The 22,140-nt window shown below is 55.3% G+C and overlaps 1 protein-coding gene across 4 annotated transcripts in view; it reads right to left on the bottom strand.

Annotated features, from left to right (window-relative positions):
* The window catches only part of TMCC2 (transmembrane and coiled-coil domain family 2), a 40,152-nt gene that overhangs the window by 8,916 nt on the left and 9,096 nt on the right, over positions 1-22,140 (bottom strand). For 2 of the 4 annotated variants that reach the window (XM_042976278.1, XM_042976280.1), the window contains one exon: positions 18,336-18,875. In XM_042976278.1, coding sequence (XP_042832212.1) covers positions 18,336-18,875 — 540 coding nt within the window. Of the gene's footprint in view, positions 1-5,378; positions 5,766-18,335; positions 18,876-19,819; positions 20,049-22,140 lie in introns of those variants that run through there. The other 2 variants (XM_042976279.1, XM_042976282.1) reach the window with 2 other exon arrangements.

The raw sequence follows: 22,140 nt of genomic DNA, 5'->3' as shown, positions 1-22,140 counted from the left end.
GGTTGTCAGGAGAATGAAATGAAACAGTAAGTGAAGGCAAGAATCGGTACAGTCTCAGGGCATACAGCAGGTGCTCAAAAACAAAATTAAGTGACACTTCATATTCACTAGTGTGGCCATAATTTTTAAAAGGAAAATAACAGGGGGTGCCTGGGTGGCTCCGTCGGTTAAGCGTCCGACTTCGGCTCAGGTCACGATCTCACAGCTCGTGAGTTCGAGCCCCGCGTCTGGCTCTGTGCTGACAGCTCGGAGCCTGGAGCCTGCAGCCTGCTTCCGATTCTGTGTCTTCCTCTCTGCCCCTCCTCCACTCCTGCTCTGTCTCTCTGTCTCAGAAATAAAATAAAAACATTTAAAAAAAATTATAAAAGGAAAATAACAAGTGTTGGCAAGGATGTAGAAAAACTACCACAGGTATTCATACCGTGCTGGTGGGAATGCAAAGGGGAAGTCCCTGCGGAAAACAATTTGGGGGGTCTCTTAGTTTGGGGGATTTGCTGTAGATTTGCCACATGATCTCGCAATTCCACTCCTGGGTATATAGCCAAAGGAATTAAAAACGGGTATTCAGGCACCTGGGTGGCTCAGTCGGTTAAGTGTCCGACTTTGGCTCAAGTCATATCTCACAGTTCATGGGTTCGGGCCCCGCATCGGGCTCTGTGCTGACATCTCAGAGCCTGGAGCCTGCTTCGGATTCTGTGTCTCCCTCTCTCTCTGCCCCTCCCCCACTCACGCTCTATCTCCCTCTCAAAAACAAACATTTAAAGAAAAAAAAAATTTTGAATGGGTATTCAAACAAGTACATGTACAAATGTATTCATAACAGCACTTTTCACAATAGCCAAAGGGTGGACACAACTCATTTGCCCATCAACCAAAGAATGGGTAAACGAAGTTGGTACATCCATACAGTGGAACATCATTGGGCCATAAAAGGAATGAAGTCCCACTGATACACACAACAACGTGGGTGAACTTTGAGAACATCACGCTAAGCAAAAGAAGCCAGATGCAAAAGGTCACGTGCTGAAGGATTCCTTTTATATGAAACGTCCAGAAAGGTTAAAGCCATAGAGACAGAAGGCAGATTAGTGGTGGCCAGGGGCTGGGGGGCAGGGGAGGAGTGGGGAGTGGGGAGTGGCTGCTTAATGGGTCTGGGTTTCTTTTGGGGTGATGGCAATCTTCTGGAGCCAGACAGAGTGGTGATTACAAAAAGCTGGATGTAGAAGGCCAGGGGTCCTCCCACCTGCTGGTTCCGGCCACCGCTCCAACCAATGTCCTATTACAGGGTTGGTCTGTGGGAGGGTCTCCTGGTCCTTCAAATCACTGTCTCATTTTCAACAGAGCCAGCGCTCTTTCTAACTCACTCCCAATCCCGTGTCCTGAGGCCGGGTACAGATCACTCAACCCCCGGTCAGTGGTGGGTGAAAACTCCCTGGGTCTCCCAGCTGGAGCACGGCAGCGAGTGGGCAACAGAGGCACCATTGCTCCTCTCTCCAAATTGTCACAGAGTTTCACTTGGCCCAGGCCACTCAGCCCTCTGTCCGTGCCCAGCAGCCAGCACCACACCTGGAGCTGCGGCCCCAGCATCATGGCCTTCCCACTCCACTCTCCTAGGTACCTGACCCCAAGATTGATCCCCGCCCGTGGGCCAGGCAAGTTCTTACAAGGAGAATGGTGGAGGGAGGGCCATGCTTCCTTCCATGATGCCCTTCCATGCCGGGCAACCAGGGAGGCCATGTCATGCTCTCCGCTCATGGTACCTACCAGCCGGGGCTGAGGTCACAGACCTTGTTCTAAACAGTGACTGAGGTCCAAGAAGTCCTGGTGAATGTTCTGGAAGAGCCAGAGATGGGACGTTGTCTTAAGTGTCCAGGGTCCAACCTTCCCACTTCCCCTCCCTGCTTCCTGCACCCAGAAGCACCCCCTCCACGTGGGCTCGCAGAGCCGTGGACTCCCTTCCCTGTCCCCATCCGGCAATTCCGCACGAAGCCGGATTAGGCATGCTGCCAGATTACAGGAGCCCTGGCTCCTGGGGGCCTCCCAGGGCTCCCACCTCCTCCCAGGCCTGAGCTCATGTCCTCTGTTAACCCGGGGCCCTGCCATAGGGGCAATGGCTCCCCGTCTTGCACACCAGCCCAGCCGCCCAGATCCCTGAGGCCGGGAGCACACAGTATACTCTGTAGGGACAGAAAGCATCCAGGCTTTCATGAAGCTCTGTTCAGGGAGGAGAAGGTACTAGCTGCTGTGAAATGTGGAGCGTGGTGCTATTTCTCGGCAATGGAATAAATTCCACCTGTGCTCCCAGGTTCCCACAAGACTGCAGAGGGCTCCCAGCCTGACGTCCCTCCCCAGGGGACAAGCAGCCCCTTCCTGAACTTACAAAGTACTCCTGTTAGGGTCCCCAGGGCAGGCTGACACAGAAGATGAGGACTTCCTGTCCTAGGTCTCTGCTCAGGAAAGCCAACACGAAGGTCACTCTTAGACAGACAGATACACACACACACACACACACACACACACACACACACACACACACAAGGAGAGGGGAGGGGAGGAAACAAAGAGTTTTGGAGCTTCTTTGCTTCCCTTTGGGAGAGCAGGGCAGTCCCCGTCATCCTGGGACAGGTGGCCTTCAGGCTCCCTCCCAGGGCGGGGAACAAGAGGGTCTGGGGTCTGGCCAAGCAGGTTGAGATCCACATGGGATGTTGCTCTTGAGCAGGGCCTGGGCTTCCAGCCGCTAAGAGCCCAGAAGGACAAGTGTGATGGAGGCTGTTGGGCCCGCGTGACTCAGCAGAGGTGCTTCTATCTGCTGACTTCTGGCCCCGTGACTCTGATTTGAGCACCCCTCTAGGGATAAAGAACACTCATTCACTTTTTCTAATCATCCCCAGAGGGAAAGGCCAGGGCCAAGATGGAAAGGAATATTCATGGCCAGCTCAAATCCTTCTGCCTAAAGAGGCAGTTTGACCTTGCGGGGAAGCTGGGAGGAAGGGACCTGACGTCTCCCACACCAACTAGATATTCCAGCCAGAGCCAGAAAAATGACCCGAAGCCCCGGTGCTGGAGGCAGGGACTGCCCCCATTCCTCCAAATCAGCAGGCACAGCCTGCCGGGCTGCTGGCTCTTTCTCTTCCTGGTGAGGAGGTGGGGGCAGTTTGCGGTTTCTTGCTCGGTCCCAGCTCTGGACACCCCATCACAGCTGACCCATGCCCCCCCCCACCCCCATGTGGGAAAGGCGCAGGGGAGGGGAGAAGGGGAAGGTACCAGCCCACCCAGCGGTTCCTCCGGTGCCAGGGAGCCTAAGCGGCTTTTCTCCGGAGGGCAGGGAGGCAAATGCTTAGGCACTTAATGAAGTACACGTGGGGCAGTATGTATACCCGGGTCTGTTCACGGGGGGTCCAGTGGGGTGAAAAACTCCTGCAGCAAAGGCCCCAGCCCCTACAAGGGGGATTCGAGAGGCAGGAGCCCGAGGGCCCTGGCTCCTCCCTGCAGCACCCCATCCCTTGTGGCAAGGCATAGGCCCTCAGCGGCTTTACAGAGAGTCCCATGCTGCCACCTGGGATTTCAGAGTGCAGGGCACAGACACCCGAGGAATGCACTCGCTCGCCCTTTCAGACAGCACCTGCGATCTCCAGGCAGCTGGGCACCGGGTGGAGGCTTCCGTCAGCCTCTGCCTGCAGCCAGCAGGCACCCACCCCTGCCCAGACTCGGGCCTCAGGGCTACCCTCTCCTCTCTCTCCCCCAGCCCTCAGCTTCCCGACCCTGCTGACAGGCCCACCCATAGGTTCTGGCCCAGTCTACACCTTTTGCTCAGCTACCACATTCCCTGCCCTGCTCAGAACGATGCCCTTTTCCACACAAATGTCCTGCACACTCTGCCTCCTCACCCCCACAGGCTCCTGCCTCGGGGCCTCCTCCGTTCTCCACCCTGCAAATTCTCCAAAAGCTCCAGGCGCCCAAGCACTTGGTTCCTTCTGGACTCCCCACCGTCCACCTGGGGTCAATGCTCACGGGACCCTCATACCCCGCTCTCCCTGTCCAAGTCTTTCTGTAGACAGAAGCGACCACATCCAGGCACACCCCTTCCATTTAATTGCACACCAGCTCCTCTGGCCCCAAGAAGAGTGACGTACGGCGTACTGGTTTCTAGAGGCTTCTGAGCCAGGGTTCACCCGTGCTTCTGCATAAGACTCCTGCCCCCACCCCCACCCCCACCCCAGGGGCCCTCCGGGCACTCCTCAGCCTAGACCCGAAGGCCTGGTGTTCGCCCCCTCCACCCTCCCACAAAGAGTTCTCTGTAATGGAGAGGGGGCTACACCTTGAGAGACCAGACGGTGAGCACAGGCCACCTGGCAAGCAGCACAAATGGCTTTCTCCCATCCCCGCCCAGTAACCTTCTCCCCTTCCACCCACCAGGGGCCTCACCTGTGCGGGTCCCGTTTCCCGAAGCCGTGCCGGTGACGGGGCGCCAGAGGCTTTGAGGCTCCAGCTTTCCAGGGGCTGGGCCAGGCCCCCGGGGTCGCAGTCCCTGGGCAGCACGGGGCTTGCCAAGGGAAGCCGGGGTCTGCGAGCAGGTGTGCCCAAGCTCCCAGGCTCTGCAGCTGCCATCTCCAGCCTGAGGACCAGCCTGGGGATTAGGGACGGATTGCTCTGGGAGATTTCCCCTGCCCTGGGGCTCACAGGCTGCTCCTTCCCATCTGGGAGGAGACAGGCAGGATCACTGAGCGGGGAGACCCAGCTCTAAAGAGGTGCCCCCGCCACCACCACTCTGCCCATTCCCAAGCCCAGCTGTCGCCACCAGGAGTTCAGTGTGCATGAGGACACCCAGGTGTGACAGGCAGCACCTCCAGCCCCCGTGGGGGGTGCAGCACATGGAGACATACACCTGCATCACTCACCCACCTAGTGCAAGCCCAGAAATGCCTCCCACCATCAGAAGCCCCCCTGACAAACAGAGGCACAGTCCACTGGCTCCCTTCTTCACCTCCTAAAGGAAGTAGGGCTCCCGGCCAGGATGAAAAGGAGGTCTCTGGAGCCTGGAGGGGACTTCTTGTTGGATCCTAACACAGCCAGCTCAGCCTGGAGTACCCTACCTCTCTCCCTTCTGCCCCGCTAAAGCCTCCATCACTCCCAAGCCATGCTCCCTAGCCAAGAACTCCCTGGAGGGATCAGAATTCAGCCAGCATCGCCTGGGGGACCCCCGCAGCTCTGAGATATTCTTCCAGAAATCCACTCTCTGCTCAGACACCACTACAGCTCCTTCTCCGCTGGCTTCTGCTCCCTATTCCCCACTCTCCTCCATCCCCCCCCCCCCACCGCCTCCCCCCAGCATGGCCCAGGCATAAACACCCCGGATCAAACACAGATGGCAAACTCACAGCAGTCCTTTCCTCCTTGGACTTCATCTGGCCAGTTCCAGCAAGAAATCCTGTGAGTGGCCAGCAGAGGGGGCCAGAGGGCCACAATTGAGGCGAGCAAGCTCTGAGCAGGGGTACAGGAGGGCCAGCGGAGTTGAGGGCCCAGCTCAGTCTCTCAGGGAGGCTTCCGAGGCGGAATCACCAAAGACACGGCTCCTGCACCTACGTGAGCCAGGCGAAGGACTCGGGTTTTAAATACTCAGGCTCCACACGTGGTAGGGTGGTCCCAAGAAGGTGCGAAGAGATAAGAAGGTCCCAGCCGTATCTGTGGGGCCCAAGGCCAGGGCGTGCAGCCAAAACCAAGAGTAGGAGTCCCCACACCCTGGGCTTGGGGAAACCTTACAAACATTAATGGTGGCCGATGACTTGGGGTTTGTGAGGACAGGAACCTAGCAAAAGCACATCAACAGGTCCCGATTTCTGGGGGCCAGCTCAGCCATGTGCAGCCCGGAACATGAGGGTCAGAGACTACTTCCAGCACGTCCCAACATTTGTTCCTCTCGCACAGTGGTTATGTGCAAACAGGTCTTCGGTCTTACTTTCCCGAGGAAGGCAGGAATCACATCTTAAACACGTCCGAGCCCTTCGCTGGGCCTAGCATTAGAATGACCCTCCCTGGGCTTTCAGAATGATTGAATGACCTATCTCATGGGGCTGTAACAGACAGTCTGTCTATTGCAGCTTTGTCCTAGGCATCCAAACCACAGCCTGGTCTTCTCATACTAAGACATCCCTCCTCTTCCAGAACTAATGACAAGCCTGTAAAATAATATCTAAGACAAAGTATATTGGGACCAAAATTTTTAAAAGCATGTTTTTGCACTCATTCTTGACGCAGCCTAGATGATAACATTTTGGTTACTTTGAAATGATCATCCAAAGACTTTTTTTTTTTCCTTTTTAATGTTTTTAAATGCTTATTTTTGAGAGAGGGAGAGGGAGAGAGACAGAATGTGAGGTGGGGAGGGGCAGAGAGAGGGAGACACAGAATCCGAAGCAGGCTCTAGGGTCTGAGTTGTCAGCACAGAGCTTGACGTGGGGGCTCCAACCCACAAACCATGAGATCATGACCTGAGCCGAAGTCGGATGCTTAACTAACTGAGCCACCCAGGCGTCCCAGACTTTACCTTTTTCTAAATCCACGGCAGCTCTTACTGATTTTTTCCTCCCGTATTTCTCATTGTAAAAGTTTTCGGGTTTTTAGAAATATGTTTCTAATGTTGATTTATTTTTGAGAGAGAGCAAGAGTGGGGGAGGTGCAGAGAGAGAGGGAGCGAGAGTCCCAAGCAGGCTCTGGATTGTCAGCACGCAGCCTGTCGCAGGGCCTGAACTCATGAACTGTGAGATCATGGCTTGAGCCAAAAGCAAGAGGCAGATGCTTAACCGACTGAGCTATCCAGGCATCCCTAAAGATTTTATTTTTAACATTTATTTATTTTTGGGACAGAGAGAGACAGAGCATGAACGGGGGAGGGGCAGAGAGAGAGGGAGACACAGAATCGGAAACAGGCTCCAGGCTCTGAGCCATCAGCCCAGAGCCTGACGCGGGGCTCGAACTCACAGAGTGCGAGATCGTGACCTGGCTGAAGTCGGACGCCCAACCGACTGCGCCACCCAGGCGCCCCAAGATTTTATTTTTAAATAATCTCTACACCCAGTGTGAGACTTGAACTCACCACCCCAAGATCAAGAGCCATAGCTCTACTGACTGGGACAGCCAGGTGTCCCTGCAAGTGTTTTGAATTACTTAAGAAATTTTACTTGGAACACATCCACAACAAATCAAACAAGCCCTAAGCATATACACATATTCTTAATGTTTTCTTTTTTGAGAGAGAGTAAGCGGGGCAGGGGCCGAGAGTGAGGGGGACAGAGGATCCGAAGCGGACCCTGCGCTGACAGGCTGATAGTAGACAGCCCGCTGTGGGGCTCGAATTCACGAACAGTGAGATCATGACCTGAACTGGAGTTAGAGCCTCAACCGACGGAGCCACGCAGGTGCCTCCCCAAAAAGGCGGTCATTTTAAAGCCCTTATTTTTTAAAACATGTCAAGTCAAATTCAGCATAACGTGTAGAAGCACTTCAAGAAATGTTGGTGGAATAAATGAAACAAACAAACAGACCCCCCTCCCCCCGCCTCCCTCCTTTCTAGGCTCCACCAAGCTAAGATGTGTAACCTTTCCTTCCAAGCAGAACAGAAGGTGGCAGTGAGCAGGAGACCAGAGGTGGGGAGAGCCCTGGGGCTCTCTCCTGAGCTCTCTCCCTCCCTGGACTTCCCGATCATGAAGGCTCAGAAGCACCAGAAAGAGGTTCCTGCAAGAGCACACTGCACCACCAAGATAACCCTGAGGAGAGCCCCCAGGACACAGGCAGCCGGGGGTCTCCCCAATGGGAGGGTTCGGCTCCTCTCCTCCAGGGACAACCACCCATCAGCACAACAACTAAACAGCAGGAAAAAGAGGGGAGGAGCTAGGGGTGAACCGGTAGTCTGCTAAGAGAAAAGGAACAAACAGGAACCAGGGGGAGGTGTGCCAGGCAGGCCAGGGGGAGAGAGATCCCTTTCCCTCCAGAGTCTGCTCTTGTCTTTACGCGCATGAAATGTTCCCAGACCTGCCAAGGCCACGGAGCTTCCTGTCCTGCGGGTGGGAAGCAGGGAGCCCAAGGCGCCGTGATTTGGGGTGGGGAAAGGTTATGTGAGCCCTGGATTTGGGTCTCAGTTCCACAGTTGCTCTGGGACCTCAAGCTCCCACATGCCCTGAGGCTCAGTGTCCCCAAGTGCAATGAGAGGCGGGAGTGGAGGGGGGCGGGGGGGGGTGGGAGGGGGGCGGGCTGAAAAGCCCTGGCTGAAGGGGGATGTATCACAGGAAGACTCACCTAGGCCAGGCTCTGTGGGGGAGGGCTACCCCTCTCAGTGGCACGGCAGAGGGCCTGCGGTCAGCGGCCTGCCACAGACCCGCACCCTGCCACTCGCTGGCCTCGGCAGGCCCTGCGGGTGCTCCGTCACAGCTGCCGGAGGAGGCACCAAGGCCTACAAAGCAGCAGCCTGGAGGAAGAGGCCTTAAGGAATCAGACCCTCGGCATCAGGAGGTAGGAGGGGAAGGTGAGAGACTCTCCGTAGCCGAGCCTCAGTTTTCCTGGCTGCAAAATGGCACGCATGCTCATGAACTCCCAGGGCTGCGGTGAAGATAAACTGGGAACATGCCTGACACATTGTCGGTTTTACCGAACAAGACGACCAGCGCCGAGGCCCCCTCGCCACACGTGTATGTGCACATACACGCACACACACACCACACGCTACTTGGGAGACTTTGCCCGGGACAGAGGAAGCCACAAAAGTGGCTGCCGAGAGGGTGGCAGGTGGATGCGGAAGGGCTACGGTGAGCAGTAAGGCTGGGGGCTTAGGCAGCACACGAGCCACAAGGCAACCTCCTTCTGCGAAGAAGAGGGTGCCCCTGAGAGGATGCCATCGCGTGTACCTGCTGTTAAGTCCTGGCCGTCCCGCTCCCCTGCCGTCACCCCCTCTGGCCCGGCGGAGACGCGGGCCCCATGTCAGCCAAGGTGGGGCGGCCCCCGTGGCTCGGGCCCACGAGCGCGGGCAGCTGGGCTGGGCCAGGGGTCTGTGGTCACACTGCCCCCACCCTCCCGGTTAGCCTGAGCCCAGGGGTGACAGATGGAAGAGGACGCTGGAGGGAAGCCCGGATAGTCGCTGGGCTCCGCTCAGCTCAGTCTCCCCTTCCTCTTCGTTGAGGTTTCAGGCCAGGCCCCTTCCTCCCCTAATACTGTCAGTTTCACACTTTCTCTTTTCTTCTTCTCCTCTGGTTATCGTTCTTCAGCTCCTCCCTTTTTTAATCTTCCTACTTACTCTTCTTTCTCTTAGGGGGGAAAAAAAAAAAAGGCACAAACCACATATTCTGAAGGAGGGGAAACCTGAGAAGCCATCGGCTTTAGAAGCTAAAGACAGCTAAATTTAGCAGCTCAGAATAGAAGGTGAGGCCTTCAAAATCTCACGCTCCAGGTGCGCTGTGAAAATCTCCCAGTTAGCATCCCTCCGTGGCAGGCTGCTGCCTCGCTAATGCTCACCTCTTGCAAATAGGGCTTTGGGAAGCGGTCGGCACTCAGAGTCCTTCCTCCAACACTCATTTGTTGACCCGACCAGAAGATGCATCTTCTTAGAAACTCACATTTCTCAGCAGAGAGCTTCTTCGTCCTCCCTGCACCACCCCCGCCACGAAAGGCAGGAGGGGAGGAAGATTCATAGTCTGCGGGGTGAACTACAGGAACCGAGTGGGCATGTTTCATAGGAGCAGGTGGAGAGGCTTGGCCCCACGAGCGGATAGAAAAGGCAGACAGAAAAGGCCAGAATGGAGAGAGCTGGGGGGTGACCAGCACGCACACACCAGGCCACCCTCCAGCTGCTTCCAGGGAGGGAGAAGGCCATGTCTCCCACCTGGTGCTTTTCCACCCGGCTGATGCCGTGGACACTCCTACAGGAAGCCCCCTGCGGGCAAAGTCATGAGCCAGATGCTGGGCAGTGGAGAGAACCGCTCATCTTTGGTCTCTTTTAGGAAAATCAAAATGGGTGACAGGTGTATAGAAAAAGATGATTTCAAGCCTTTCATAGCCACTGTTTCCTTGGTGGTGGGGGCGCTGGGGACAGGTGTAGGAGAAAGTGACCCAGAGAGGAAGCAGCTTCTTTTTGGGTGGTTTTTAGGAAGAGAGCACCCCCACTCGATACTCTTTGCCGAGAAGAATTTATTTTTTAAATTTTTTTACATTTATTTATTTTTAAGAGAGAGGGACAGACAGAGTGCGAGCAGGGGAGGGGCAGAGAGAGAGGGAGGCGCAGTACCCGAAGCAGGCTCCAGGCTCTGAGCTGTTAGCACAGAGCCCGGTGTGGGGCTTGAACTCACGAATCGTGAGATCAGGACCCGAGCCGAAGTCGGACGCTTAACTGACTGAGCCATCCAGGCGCCCCTGCCAAGAAGAATTTAGAATGATTCCTTTCTAAAAGCAGAGGGTTGACATGCAGAACTCTTGGGGGTTCCTGCTGACTCCAGGGCTCCTCACTTACATGAGCTGCCCTGATTAAACGAGGAACGCAAGCTGCAAAATGCTGTTCGATTGAGTGCCAAAGCCAGCAAGGCTCAAAGGGACACGACCCGCAAGTCCGAGGCACATGCCCGCCATGCCACCGGGCCCCTGAGAAGTCAGTAGACAGGCATGGGGCCCAGCTCATAGTTGGCTCTGAAGCCGCCTGCTCAGGCCGTGAAGAAACCTTATATAATGAAGTTAATATTACAGAGCTTTTCCAGGGCAGGCTTCACCTTTCCGGCCACCAGAAGGAGGTCACAGTATCACTTTGGATCTGTTGAGCATCTGCTGGGCATGCTTAATTATTCACTAGCTATGGATACTGGCCCAGCTTTGGGGTCCCAGTAGCAGGGCTTCTGCAGAGGTGGAAAAGGATGCAGTGAGAACTCCCCTATCCAGACTTGGGTGAAGGTCAAAGAGGACAAAAGACAAAAGACCTTCTTTGACCAAAAGAAGGTCAAAGAAGTAGAGACATGAGAGTTGGCCTCTGCGGGATGTGGGAAACCGGGGCTGGCAGGGGCCAAGAACAGTCAGACGCCCCAGCGCCTGTCGCTGGGGAGAGAAGGGTGGTCGGAGAGGGCTACGGTTTCCAGAAACATCACTCATTGCCTCCAGCCCCCACACTGCAGGGCATGACAGCCCTTGGCTCCTGGAGCCCAGCAGGAATGCGGCCGGGTGTATGTATTCATCACTGCTTCTGTGTCAGGGCCCTGTGCCCTGTGGCGTATAAACAGAGAAAGCTCAGACGGCCCAGGAGAAGAAAGAGGCAGAAGCGGGGATCAGGTTAGCGATACCAGATATCCGTTGCCTCATCTGGCACCAGAGGGAACCGAGATCGTGTGTCCCAACTCAGGGATGTGGTGGATACAGGGAGGAATGTGCACGGTGGCTGGGGAGCCCTGTGCCAGCTCCCTCGACCCATGCCCACACCACCAGCACTGGCCCCTCGCCGTCTGGAGCGGGATGACAGAGAGCTCCTCCTGCTGCTCTTGCCGGCTCCGGCGTGGGGCTGGTAACCAAACCCGGAGCACACCTTCCCCTGGGGTGCATCTTATGCGCTCAGGGTCCCAAGGGGAAAGGCTGGGGACTTGAAAGTCTCCCACCTGCATCTGGACTGGAGTCCTCACTCCAGGGGCTGCAGAGAGCCACAGGGTCTCCCATAAGGTTTTAGCCTGAGCTAGGCCACAAGGGGGCTGAAAATGCAAGAAACTGGGTCTTGCGAGGTAACTTGGACATGATCTAACTTCACCACCCCGCCCCCTCCCCCCCCCCCCCGGGGGAATTCTGTACTTCCAGAAGCCAGGGCTACTCTGGAGAACAGGGGGAGTTTTCTATCTAGAAAGAAAGTCATGGATGTCAGTGGGGAAGATGAATAAAGGCTAATTCTAGAAAAGCCAGGTCCTTCCTGGGACAACTAACTGAGCCCAGGATCCTGCTCTAAAAGAGAAGGCTGTAGCTCATGATCTCTGGGGCCCAAGCTTTAGGTAAGGGGCAGAGTCCTCACTGTTTAGCCCCTCTCCTGATTGGACAGGGCCCCTAAAAGGCAAGGTGCTTCTCCTGCATATGAGGACCGCAAATCAGACTAAAAGAAGAATTTGATTTGCCAGGTGCTACAAGATATACTGCTGTGGTGGGGCCCGAAGAACCCAGGAAAATAGTCTTTTTTTTTTTTTTACATTTATTCATTTTTGAGAGACAGAGAGAGACAGACCCGAGCAGGGGAGGGGCAGAGAGAGGGAGACCCAGAATCCAAAGCAGGCTCCAGGCTCCAAGCGGTCGAGGCTGCTTCTGGGTCAGAGCCCGCTGACACAGCACAGAGCACAACACGGGGCTCGAACTCACGAACCTCGAGATCATGACCTGAGCCAAAGTTGGACGCTAAACCAACTGGGCCACCCAGGCGCCCCATGTCTTTAATCATTGAGACAGGAAACAACGGTTCACGACAAATCACAGAGCTGCCCCGTCTTGGCCTGGCGAGCGGCTGGCTGCCTCTGGTTCTCTGTCCACCTAAGGAGCCTTTGCATGCGGAGAGGAAGAGAAAAGACGAGGGGACGAGACGGAACAGAGAAGGCAGCTGTCCTCCGCAGCAATTGGGTAGGAGTTCCGGCTGGCACAGACCAGAGTGTATACATGAATGACTGAACGGGCAGGGTGTTATGTGGCTCTGAAGGTGGATGTATTTGTGTGGACAGGCCGAGGAACGCAGCGGGACCCTAGAGCAGGGCCCCTTCGGCCTCTCGTGTAGTCTGGCCTGCAAGCTCAGACACACGAGGAAGCCCCCCAGATGCATGGTCTGGCCTCCCCCAGCTGCTGAGGGGTCGGCAGGGCAGCCCCACCCACCTCTGACCCAGCAGGATCTCAGACGTAAATAAACCAGGCTCCTTTGGCACCTGCCAAGATCTGTCTTCTTGGCAAGAGCCTAGGGCTAAGGGTGGCCTCTCGCTTGCCATCCCTCGGAGTAAACAGGGGTGCTTATTTATGCCGGGGCAGAGAAGAAAAAATCTTGTTGTCGAGTAAGTCTGGTGGGGCAGTATATGGAAGAACAGGATGTCCAGAGTCTGCTCTGGTTTAGGTGATGAGCTGAACACCACTGGTTTCCCTGCCTGGAGCCTGGAGATAAGACCTCCTGAGGCCACAGGAAGCATCCAAGCGTGACACGATCTCTCCACTCTCTGCACCTCACCATGTGCACCCGGCCCTCTCTCCCACCCTGCCTGCCCTGGTTCAGCAGGGGCAGCAGGCTGGCCTGTCAGTAAAAGTCCTGGCACTGAGCAACTCTGTGCTGGTCTCCGAAGGCTGTCTAGACACCTTCTGCGAGCTCTAGGCTCCCAGCCACACGCTGTTCCTCGTCCTCAGAGGCCACCAACCACACCACACAGAGGGGGAAGGGCAACCAGAGCAAGGCCAGGAGCCAGCCTGGCAGGGCTGGCCATAAACCCAGTGCTCCTGCATTATCCCCCTCCCGAGACCCTCCAGCTGGGTGCACCTTGCACAAGCCTAGAAGTGGGGAGAGGAACGTGGCAGCAGCTTAGGGAAAATTTTGAATAAGACCAAGAGGGAAGCAATGAGCCAATCAGATGTGGAACAAATGAGAAAAAGGGAATATACGCCTCTGATCCCTGCAGGGGCTAATCTGGTCCCTGAAACGCTGGGAGCAGGACACAAAGGCAGGATGGGAAGAGTTACTAGGTTTCTCTGAGAGTACACATTTTCTCAGAACTGCTGCTCAGGAGAGAGAAAGAGAGAATGAGAGAGAGAGAGAGAGAGAGAGAGAGAGAGAGAGAGAGAGAGAGAGAGAAAATAAACACTCATCTGCTGGGGGACACTCAACTCCACTGTTGCTGCCCATGTAACCAGTGGTTCCTGCTGCAGCCCCTGCGGCCCGAGTTTCCCAGAGGTTAAGGCTACGTTACATACAGATGGAGAACCCAGATGTCACCTGCATTCTCTGGGCACCTAGGGCCCCAGTGCCCCCAAAAATGGTGACAATTGTTTTCGCTTTATAGATGTCAGGCAGAGAGAGTAGCTAACGTGCTCAGTGCTATACAAATAGTAGAGAGCAGGATGGTGGGGCGGAGATGGGCATTTGTTTTTGCTTCTTTTTAAAAAAGAAAAAAGTTCATTTATTTATTCTGGAGAGAGAGAGGGAACGCATGTGCGCATAAGCAGGGGAGGGGCAGAGAGAGGAGGAGAGAGAGAGTTCCAAGCAGGCTTCGTGCTTTCCGCACAGAGCCTGACGTGGGGCTTGATCTCATGAACCATGAGATCAGGACCTGAGCCAAAATCGAGAGCCCGACGCTTAACCAACTGAGCCACCCAGGTGCCCCCGATTTTGCTTTTAGGGGAAATCATTTAAGGCACAACGTCGAAAACAGCTAACTGGAGGGAACAAATGATAGCCAACAATGTCACCAAGGCTGAGCTGCCTCCCAGGACCATGAGCCCCTATCTGCTCCCCTACTGTCCTTGGGGCTCCAGGTCCCCTGCTCTCTTCGGGTGGGGGCTGGGCGAGCCTCTCCATGACAGCTGAGGAACTATAGCTGCCTCCAGGCTGTTCCAGTAACTCAACCCCCGCCGGGCCGCTCTGGTCCGAAAGCCAGCTGGTGAGTTCCAAACAATGGCAAGGGGTGTGGGTAGTGGGGGAGGCTTATGAATTAAAAATAGATGCTAGTAATCACCAGGGAGCTTGCAGAGAGCATGCGGAGCAGTGTTTACTAGAGAGAAGAATACCTTCTATTCATGCCCAGACCGGGGTGGAACCACCACAGCTTCTCGCACCAACCAATGGCCTCTGGGTCTGGGGGAGTCAGCTGACAGAGCCGGGTTGGCTGGAAGACCCCCTTGCTCCTCAGGAGCTCCCCAGGCCTCGCCTATCTCTGGAGGAACAGCTACAGGGCTGGAAATCTGTGTCACGGAAGGGGGAACGGTACCCCAGCAATAAAGTCACCCTCTTGGGCCGAGGCAGGTCTGCTCCCTATGGATACTGCATCACGTGACCCCTGGTGCTTTCAGTGACCTCACGTCTGTTTGGTCTCGCGAACACGCTCGAATGTGGGCTCTAGTCTCCTCTCTGCCATGAAAGTAGCTGGGTGTCCTCAGGCAAGCAGTCTCTTGATTCCTCTAGGACTCAGTCTATTCATCCGGAAAATGGGGATAAGAACACCTGCTCTGGCAACTTCACAGGGAGGTTGTTCAGATTAACTGGGCAACACATATGACAGAGTTGGGGAGAGCTGAAAGTTCTAAATAAGGATATAAGACAGTTGTAGGAACAATCATGTCCCCCAGGGCACCGTCCTGCCTGGCAGCTCGCCCAAGAGCGTCCGGCCCCGGTCTTTCACCGGCAGCGAGAGAAGAACCCCGGCTGTCTCGGGGCCAGTGTCCGCACGAGCCACGTGCAAAAGCCTGGGGAGAAGCTTCCCGGCTGACACGCCCACCCCGGCGCCCCCCAGCCCCCTGCATTCGAGGTCAGCAAACATCAACAACCCTTCACCAGCTTCTCACGGGGCCAGCCACCCACCCGCTCCGTCTGCTCAGGCAGCCAGAGAACCCAAGGTTCACATGCTCCTCTTCATAAAGGAGCTGTGGTACTGGGGACCCTGGCCTGGCAGGACGGTTCTATTTTTGTTTTTCAAGTGTCTTCACTGACTCAGCGCTGAGAGGTGGGTCCAGCTGCACGCAGAGCACCTGTTCACTGTGGCCTGGTAAGCTGCTTCATTCTGCCGGCCCCTCTGGGGTCTCCATTCCACAAGCCCTTTCAGCCAACACATGCAGATCTCACTCTGGGAACGCACTCTCCACAGTTGAAACTAGGGCTTGCAAATGGTCCGGTGCCATCCATCTGAATCCTATCTTCACGCCGACAACTCCCAACTGTATGCCTCCAGCCTGGATCTCTCCCCAGGACTCCAGACTCATACATCTGACTGCCTACTTGGCATTTCCATGTGGATGTTAATAGCCGTCTCAAACATAACAGGTCCGAAACCCAGCTCCGCTTTCTGCCCACCCGCGCGCCCCCCCCCCCCCCCCCCGGCCACGGCCCCTGCCAGATATCTGTTCCATTTGCCTTTTTTCCCAACTCTGTGAATGACGATTTCGTCTTTCCAGCTGCCAGGCCAAAAAGCCGTGTGCCGTCTTTGCCTGCTTTCACGCTCCACAACCGTCAGAGGTGGACGTGGCCCGATCTCCGAAGCAAATCCAGAATCCAGCCACTTCTCCCCACCCTTACCACTCCCACCCAGCTGCAAGCCACCACCGCCCCGTGCCTGGAGTATTTCGACAGCTTCCCGGCTGGACTCCGTGTTTACACCCCGGCTCGTAGCCTGTTCACACAGCAGCCAGCGTGGTCTTCTGAAAAGGTATCACTCATCTGCACAAAAACCTTCTAATGACCTCCCATCTCACTTGGGGAAAAAAGTCAGAAGCCCCTTTCCTGGCCCATGAGGCCCTAGGTGACCCACAACTCTCCCCACCCATCTTTAAAACCCCAATAAAACCCAAAGTGCCTCAACCCACTATCTGCTGTCCTGTCTCCCCGCACGGGCAACACATGGCTGCCCCCACTTCCACCAGCTCTGCAATCCACTGAAACGGGTTTCTTGCTGGTTACCAATGACCCCCTCTGCGTGTGCTGCCTGCACACACTTCCATACCCAGATAGGACCTGTCACTCCTGCCCCGTTTCACTCTTTTGACTACTCCCTCCTCCTGCTTCAGGATTCTCTCTCTCCATGGTGACTCCTCTGTGTCTGGCTGTTCTGTCCCTTTTATGTCACATCTGTCCTCGGCTTCGCGTTCACTCGACACGTGCCCTTCAGGGGTCTCTTCTATACCCATGATTTCAAGCTCAGTGCTGACTTCCAGAGTGCCAGCCCGAGTCCAGACCTCTCGCCCGTGAACCCGACCGCCCGCTGGAGCTCTTTAGTCGGACAGCTCCCAAAGGCACCTGCAACTCAACGCGTCCAAAAGTGAACTCATCACTCTCCTTCCACAACCTGCTCCTACTTCCGTGTTTCCTCAACTAGAAGATGCCCCATCCGCGAGGTTGGTAAGCCAGAAACCCTGGAATCATCCTCTCCTCTTTCCTTTTGTCTTCCTGTCCACTTTCTCACCTGGCAGTGCTGATTCCAACTTCCAAATGTCTTCCGGATTTGTCTCCTCCTTTCCATCCTCACTGCTGCGGCCCAGACTCCTGAAGCAGCTCCAAAACCGGTTTCCTTGACTCCACTCCTAACCCCCTTCCCGGTCTATTGTCTACACTGAGATCCAGAGGGACCACTTCCTTCCAGCTTCCTGCCTAACACCCATGGACACCTTCACACTACCTGTGTAGTCTGGCCTCTGCCTACCCATCGGTCCCCAACACAGCTGGATGCTGTGACCACAGCGAAGGCCAGGAGGACCCCTGCGCCAGCTCGCGGACTTCTGTACATGCTACTCCCTCTCCCCCCTCTTCCCCTGGTTCTTTCCTGGGCTAACCTGTACTCCTTCAAGGCTCAAGTCAATGGCTTCCTCCAGAAGGTCTTTACCAACTCCAATTCCCTCCCCCTGCTCCCAAAGGCCTCACAGCCTCTATCACAGCCTTACCACCTTATTCTGTCCGTTGCCCATCTGCCCCTGCCCCCCATTCAGTAAGCTCATGAACACAGTACCTCGGCTTGTTCATTCTTATGGCATTAGCAAGCGTTCAGTGAGCACTTGTCATATGAACGAAGGAGTGAGGACAGAACTTCAGGAAGTGCCAAACTAGCTTTTCTCCTTACCCTTACCCTCTCCTTACCCCTCATGGCTTCCTCTCCCACCTTCTTTGGTTGGTAATAATAATAAAAACGATACTGTGCCAGGCTCCATCCCAGACATTCATACATACGTGAACCCATTCGAACCTAGAGCAACTCTACTGTTATTATCCTCGCTTTCAGCTGGGGAAACTGAGGCACACAGACGTTAAGTGACTGACGCAGCTTACTAAGTGCAGAGCCAGGGCTGGCGCCAGCCTGGGCTCTGAACCAACTGCCGGTACTGCTCCTTGATGGCCTGTTTAAGGTAAACAAGCCGGAATTAACATCGGCCTGAGCAAAACCTCATTTTTGAAAACCCCTGAGACAAAGAGAAACGAACCCTTTGGGGATCATCTCTTGCCTTGGGTTTGGTCCAACCCCGCGGACAGTTCTGTGGGCAGTAGGGTGTGGGTACCCACCCGGCAGGGCCCCCAGCTCAGCCCCCCCGCAGGTCCAGAGGCCCCTCGGGCGGATGGCTCTCGCGCCCGAGTGCCTCCCCGCCACACCGAGGCCACGCCCCCTCGTGCCCCACCTCACCTTATCGCCGCCCTCGGCCTCCTCGGCCAGGAGGTACACGTTGCCGCCGTCAGCCAGCAGCAGGGCGGTGTCGGTGGTGGAGGAGGAGCGGGGGCGGCACTGGTGCTGGTGCAGGATGGCGGCCAGGCTGCTGTCCTGGGGGGCCTTGCGCAGCAGGTGGGGGCTGCCGCGCTGGGGCTCCAGGGAGCTGCTCTTGGTGCGCCGGCTGCCACCCCCGCCGCCGCCCCCGCCGCTGCCGTGCAGGCTGGCGCCCCGCTTGATCGAGGGCCGGGAGCGGATCTGCTGCAGCACGCGGTTGAAGGCGGTGGGCCGCGCCGGCAGGTCGTGCAGGGACATGGCGTAGGAGACGCGGTGCATCTCCGGGGAGCGCTCCTTCTCGTCCGGGGAGTCATGGTCGGACATGCCCTGCTGCTGCTGCTGCTGCTGCTGCTGGGAATCCTGAGACGTCTGATGCTCCCTCTCCCGAGACCGGCGCCGGCTGTGGAACAGGTGCTTCAGGCCGTGGCCAAACATGGAGCCCTCTGAGAGCTGCTGGATTTTCTTAACGGGGAGAGATGAAGAACCCTCGTGAATGGAAAGCTCTGGAATGCCCAGTTGTTGGGGACAGAGGTGGGGGGGGGTGGTGTGCTCTTGGGAGATCACTAGAGCTACTACAGCTGTCTGAACCTGGAAGATCCCTGCGAATGGCCTGTCATGCCTAAAAGGGCATCTTGCAGGAAGGCAGCAAGCAACCCTGACCCAGTCTCTATTCCCCAAGAAATGTACCCCCACAGCCCTCCACAGGACATTCGCGATCAACACACGGTTCAGGGTTACTGGTCATGTGATCTTGTGACTAGTCTGAGGCTCACAGGGTTGTATCCTTCTGGATCGATTCCCGCCACCCCTGCCCTCCGGTCTGTCCCTCCTTCTAAGTTCAGTCCTCTTTCGAGCTGCGCTGGCTCTTTTAGACCACCAGGCACCCATTTCCAAAGATGCCTCCTTGCGGTGCTCTCTGAGAAGATCAGGGTCAGACCATCAGGTTGTACTGTTGTAGAAGACGTTGCTGAGTGCTTACCCAACACGTGTTCCCCTTCCTTACCAACCAAACGGCCTGGCCTTCACGCCCCTTGCTAAAAATTCTTATACTTCATCAGACTCCCTTGCAGCTAGGAGTGACATGTGACAGCTCTAGCCAATGAAAAGCAAGGTGAGAGTTTCTAGCAGCACTTTTGCTTTCCTGCTAAAGCTCCTGGCCCTTCCTACTTCTTCAGGTCTGGAATGTAGCGGTAATTCCTGGACACATAGCTGCTGTCTTGCAACCACAAGATGACTGGCATGATGGCGAAGGGCTACACACACACACACACACACACACACACACACACACGGCAGAGCCGCAAGCGACAGGTTTGGGAACTTGATGCCAAAGCAGTTCTGAATGCCCATCTTGGGATTCTGGCCACATGAGATAAATAAACCTGTCTTTGTCTACAACACCGTACCTATCTTAGCACGCTCTTCTGTTATTTGCAGCCAGTCTCATTCCTGATGTAGTTGGCAATAAAAGAAGTTTTACTGGAGTTTCCAGGTTGGTGGATACATCCATGCCAGGAGGATGGTGTACCCCAGTTCTACCGGGACAGAAGCTCCTGCACTCGGGACCCTTCTGGACCTCGTCCCATGTATATTTCTCCATCTGGCTATTCATCTGTATCCTTTGTAATACCCTTCATAACGAACTGGTAAACAAAAAATAAATAATAAATATTACTTCTGTGGGCATGCCTCACAGTGCAGTCAGTAACGTGACCACTTCTTCAGCATCCCTGTCGGAATGAGGTATCTAAGTCAGCGTCTTTCCCCTCAGATTGGAACGGACCAAAGGGGCCCTGGAGCCCAGTGCTGCCCTGGCCCCAGCCTTCCCTCTCAGCTCTGCTGCTCCCCAGGCAGGACTGTTCAGGCCAGAGACGGACAGCGTGCCTGTCAGGGGGCTGGCTTCTTTGGCCAGGCAGAGCCCTAGGCAGAGAGCTTCAGAGACAAAGGGAGGGCTGGGTCGTGCGGGACCAGGTGAGAAGCCACACTCTGGAACTCCTAAGAAGGAAAATTCGGAACCTGGCCATTTGGGGCTCAGTGAGCCCCAGCAGGTCCTCACTTGGGAGGAAGAACCCATAATCTCATGAGCCAGCCTCATTTTTATCTATTTTTAAATATTTATTTTGGGAGAGTGTGAGCATGAGCGGGGGAGGGGCAGAAAAAGAGGCAGAAAGAGAATCCCAAGCAGGCTCCTCGGCGTCAGCACAGGGCCCAAGGCGGGGCTCGAACCCACGATCCGTGAGATCGTGACGTGAGCCGAAGTCAGACGCTCAACCGACTGAGCCACCCAGGTGCCCCTGAGTTTTCTTTTCTTCTTGAAATCAACTCACAGACAGAAAACCTTAGACCATGCAGAAACCAAGAAAAAAAAAAAGCCCATGTTAGATGTGAATTAGCTGACCTGGCTCTTGGTTTTTTCTACCTCAGGATTGTATGTGGAGACAGCTGCACTGACCTCTGGGTGTCAGTAGCTAAGCTATCGTAAATTTGTGTAAAAGTTCAGGGCTTTCAGTTGTGGCCTCATTTGAGTCTCCCCACCATCCTCAAAGTAGGCAGCCAGGCAACCTTCCATCACCCATTTTACAGACCAGATATGTTACCTCGGCACAAGTCACTAAGGGCTCACGGTTTACAGTTTTCAAGGGGTTTTTTTTTCTTCTACATGATCTCACTTGATTTTCCCGGACACTAATAAAAGCAACAGTAGCAACATCCCCACTTGTAGATGAGGAAATGAAGGCTACCACCATTGCTTCTCAAGAATTTAATTCTGGGGCAGCCCGGGAGACATTAGGTTACACAGTGTGAGGCTCTCCCACGGGAGTTACTGTCCCCACAGGGCCAGCCTGAGGCAGGGCCAGGAGGCCCCCCTGAATCTGCTCCGGGCAGAGCCAACATGTCCAGGGCAGACGGACAGGGGAGCGCACTCTGCCATCAACTTGGAAGGGGCCAGATCCTGTGGCCTCCAGACCAGGGACGGCCAGGACACTCCTTCCTCCTGAGGCCCAAGCTATACCAGACCTCCCTCCAGGCATCATGGATGGGGCCAGCTGGCTCTGGCATTTGCCGAGCTGCTCCTGTCAAACAGTCATTACATATTACAAACTGTCCTCCCAGCTTCCCATTCCAGGTCTCTCTGTCCTCTCCCTACCATTCCTGACCCAGCTTCTCCAACTCAGAGGCCCTTCTTCTGTATCTGCTCAGGTAAAAAGAGTTCCCTTCAAAAGACTTCACCAGGTCCCAGAGCTCTGAGCCCTGGGAAACAGGCAGAGGTGCTGTGGACAGCGGCCACACTGTCTGCTATATTGCCTTGAATCCTAAGATCCTTGGTCAATTTATTTTAAAATCATGCAGCATTTTTTAAAGTGCTCTCCAATCTATGCTGTCATCCTAACCTTAGGAGGGAGAACGGGACAGGTATAGATCAATTGTCTCCATTTTGCAGATTAAAAAAACTGAGGCACAGCACAGTTAAGTGGTTCATCCAAGTTACATGGGCAAGTCCCCCAACTTCTAGTCTAATTTACCCTCACTGGCTCACACACTGATTCTAAGACTAAAGCAGATGTGGTATTTACATGCATCCCAGAACAGTATCAGAGGCAGGATTACAACAAACCTAAAAAGGCCTGGGCCAGGGGGAGTCGGGTCCCCTGAACCGTAATGGCCGATGTGCCCATGCCACATTGTAGGACTTGGGTTAGGGCTTTAACCACAGTGGGCCTTCATT

The sequence above is a fragment of the Panthera tigris genome, chromosome F3, assembly GCF_018350195.1.
Source record: "Panthera tigris isolate Pti1 chromosome F3, P.tigris_Pti1_mat1.1, whole genome shotgun sequence".
Lineage (NCBI taxonomy): Eukaryota > Metazoa > Chordata > Mammalia > Carnivora > Felidae > Panthera > Panthera tigris.
Note: the sequence above shows the minus strand (reverse complement) of the source record. Positions and strands in the feature narration are given on the sequence as shown.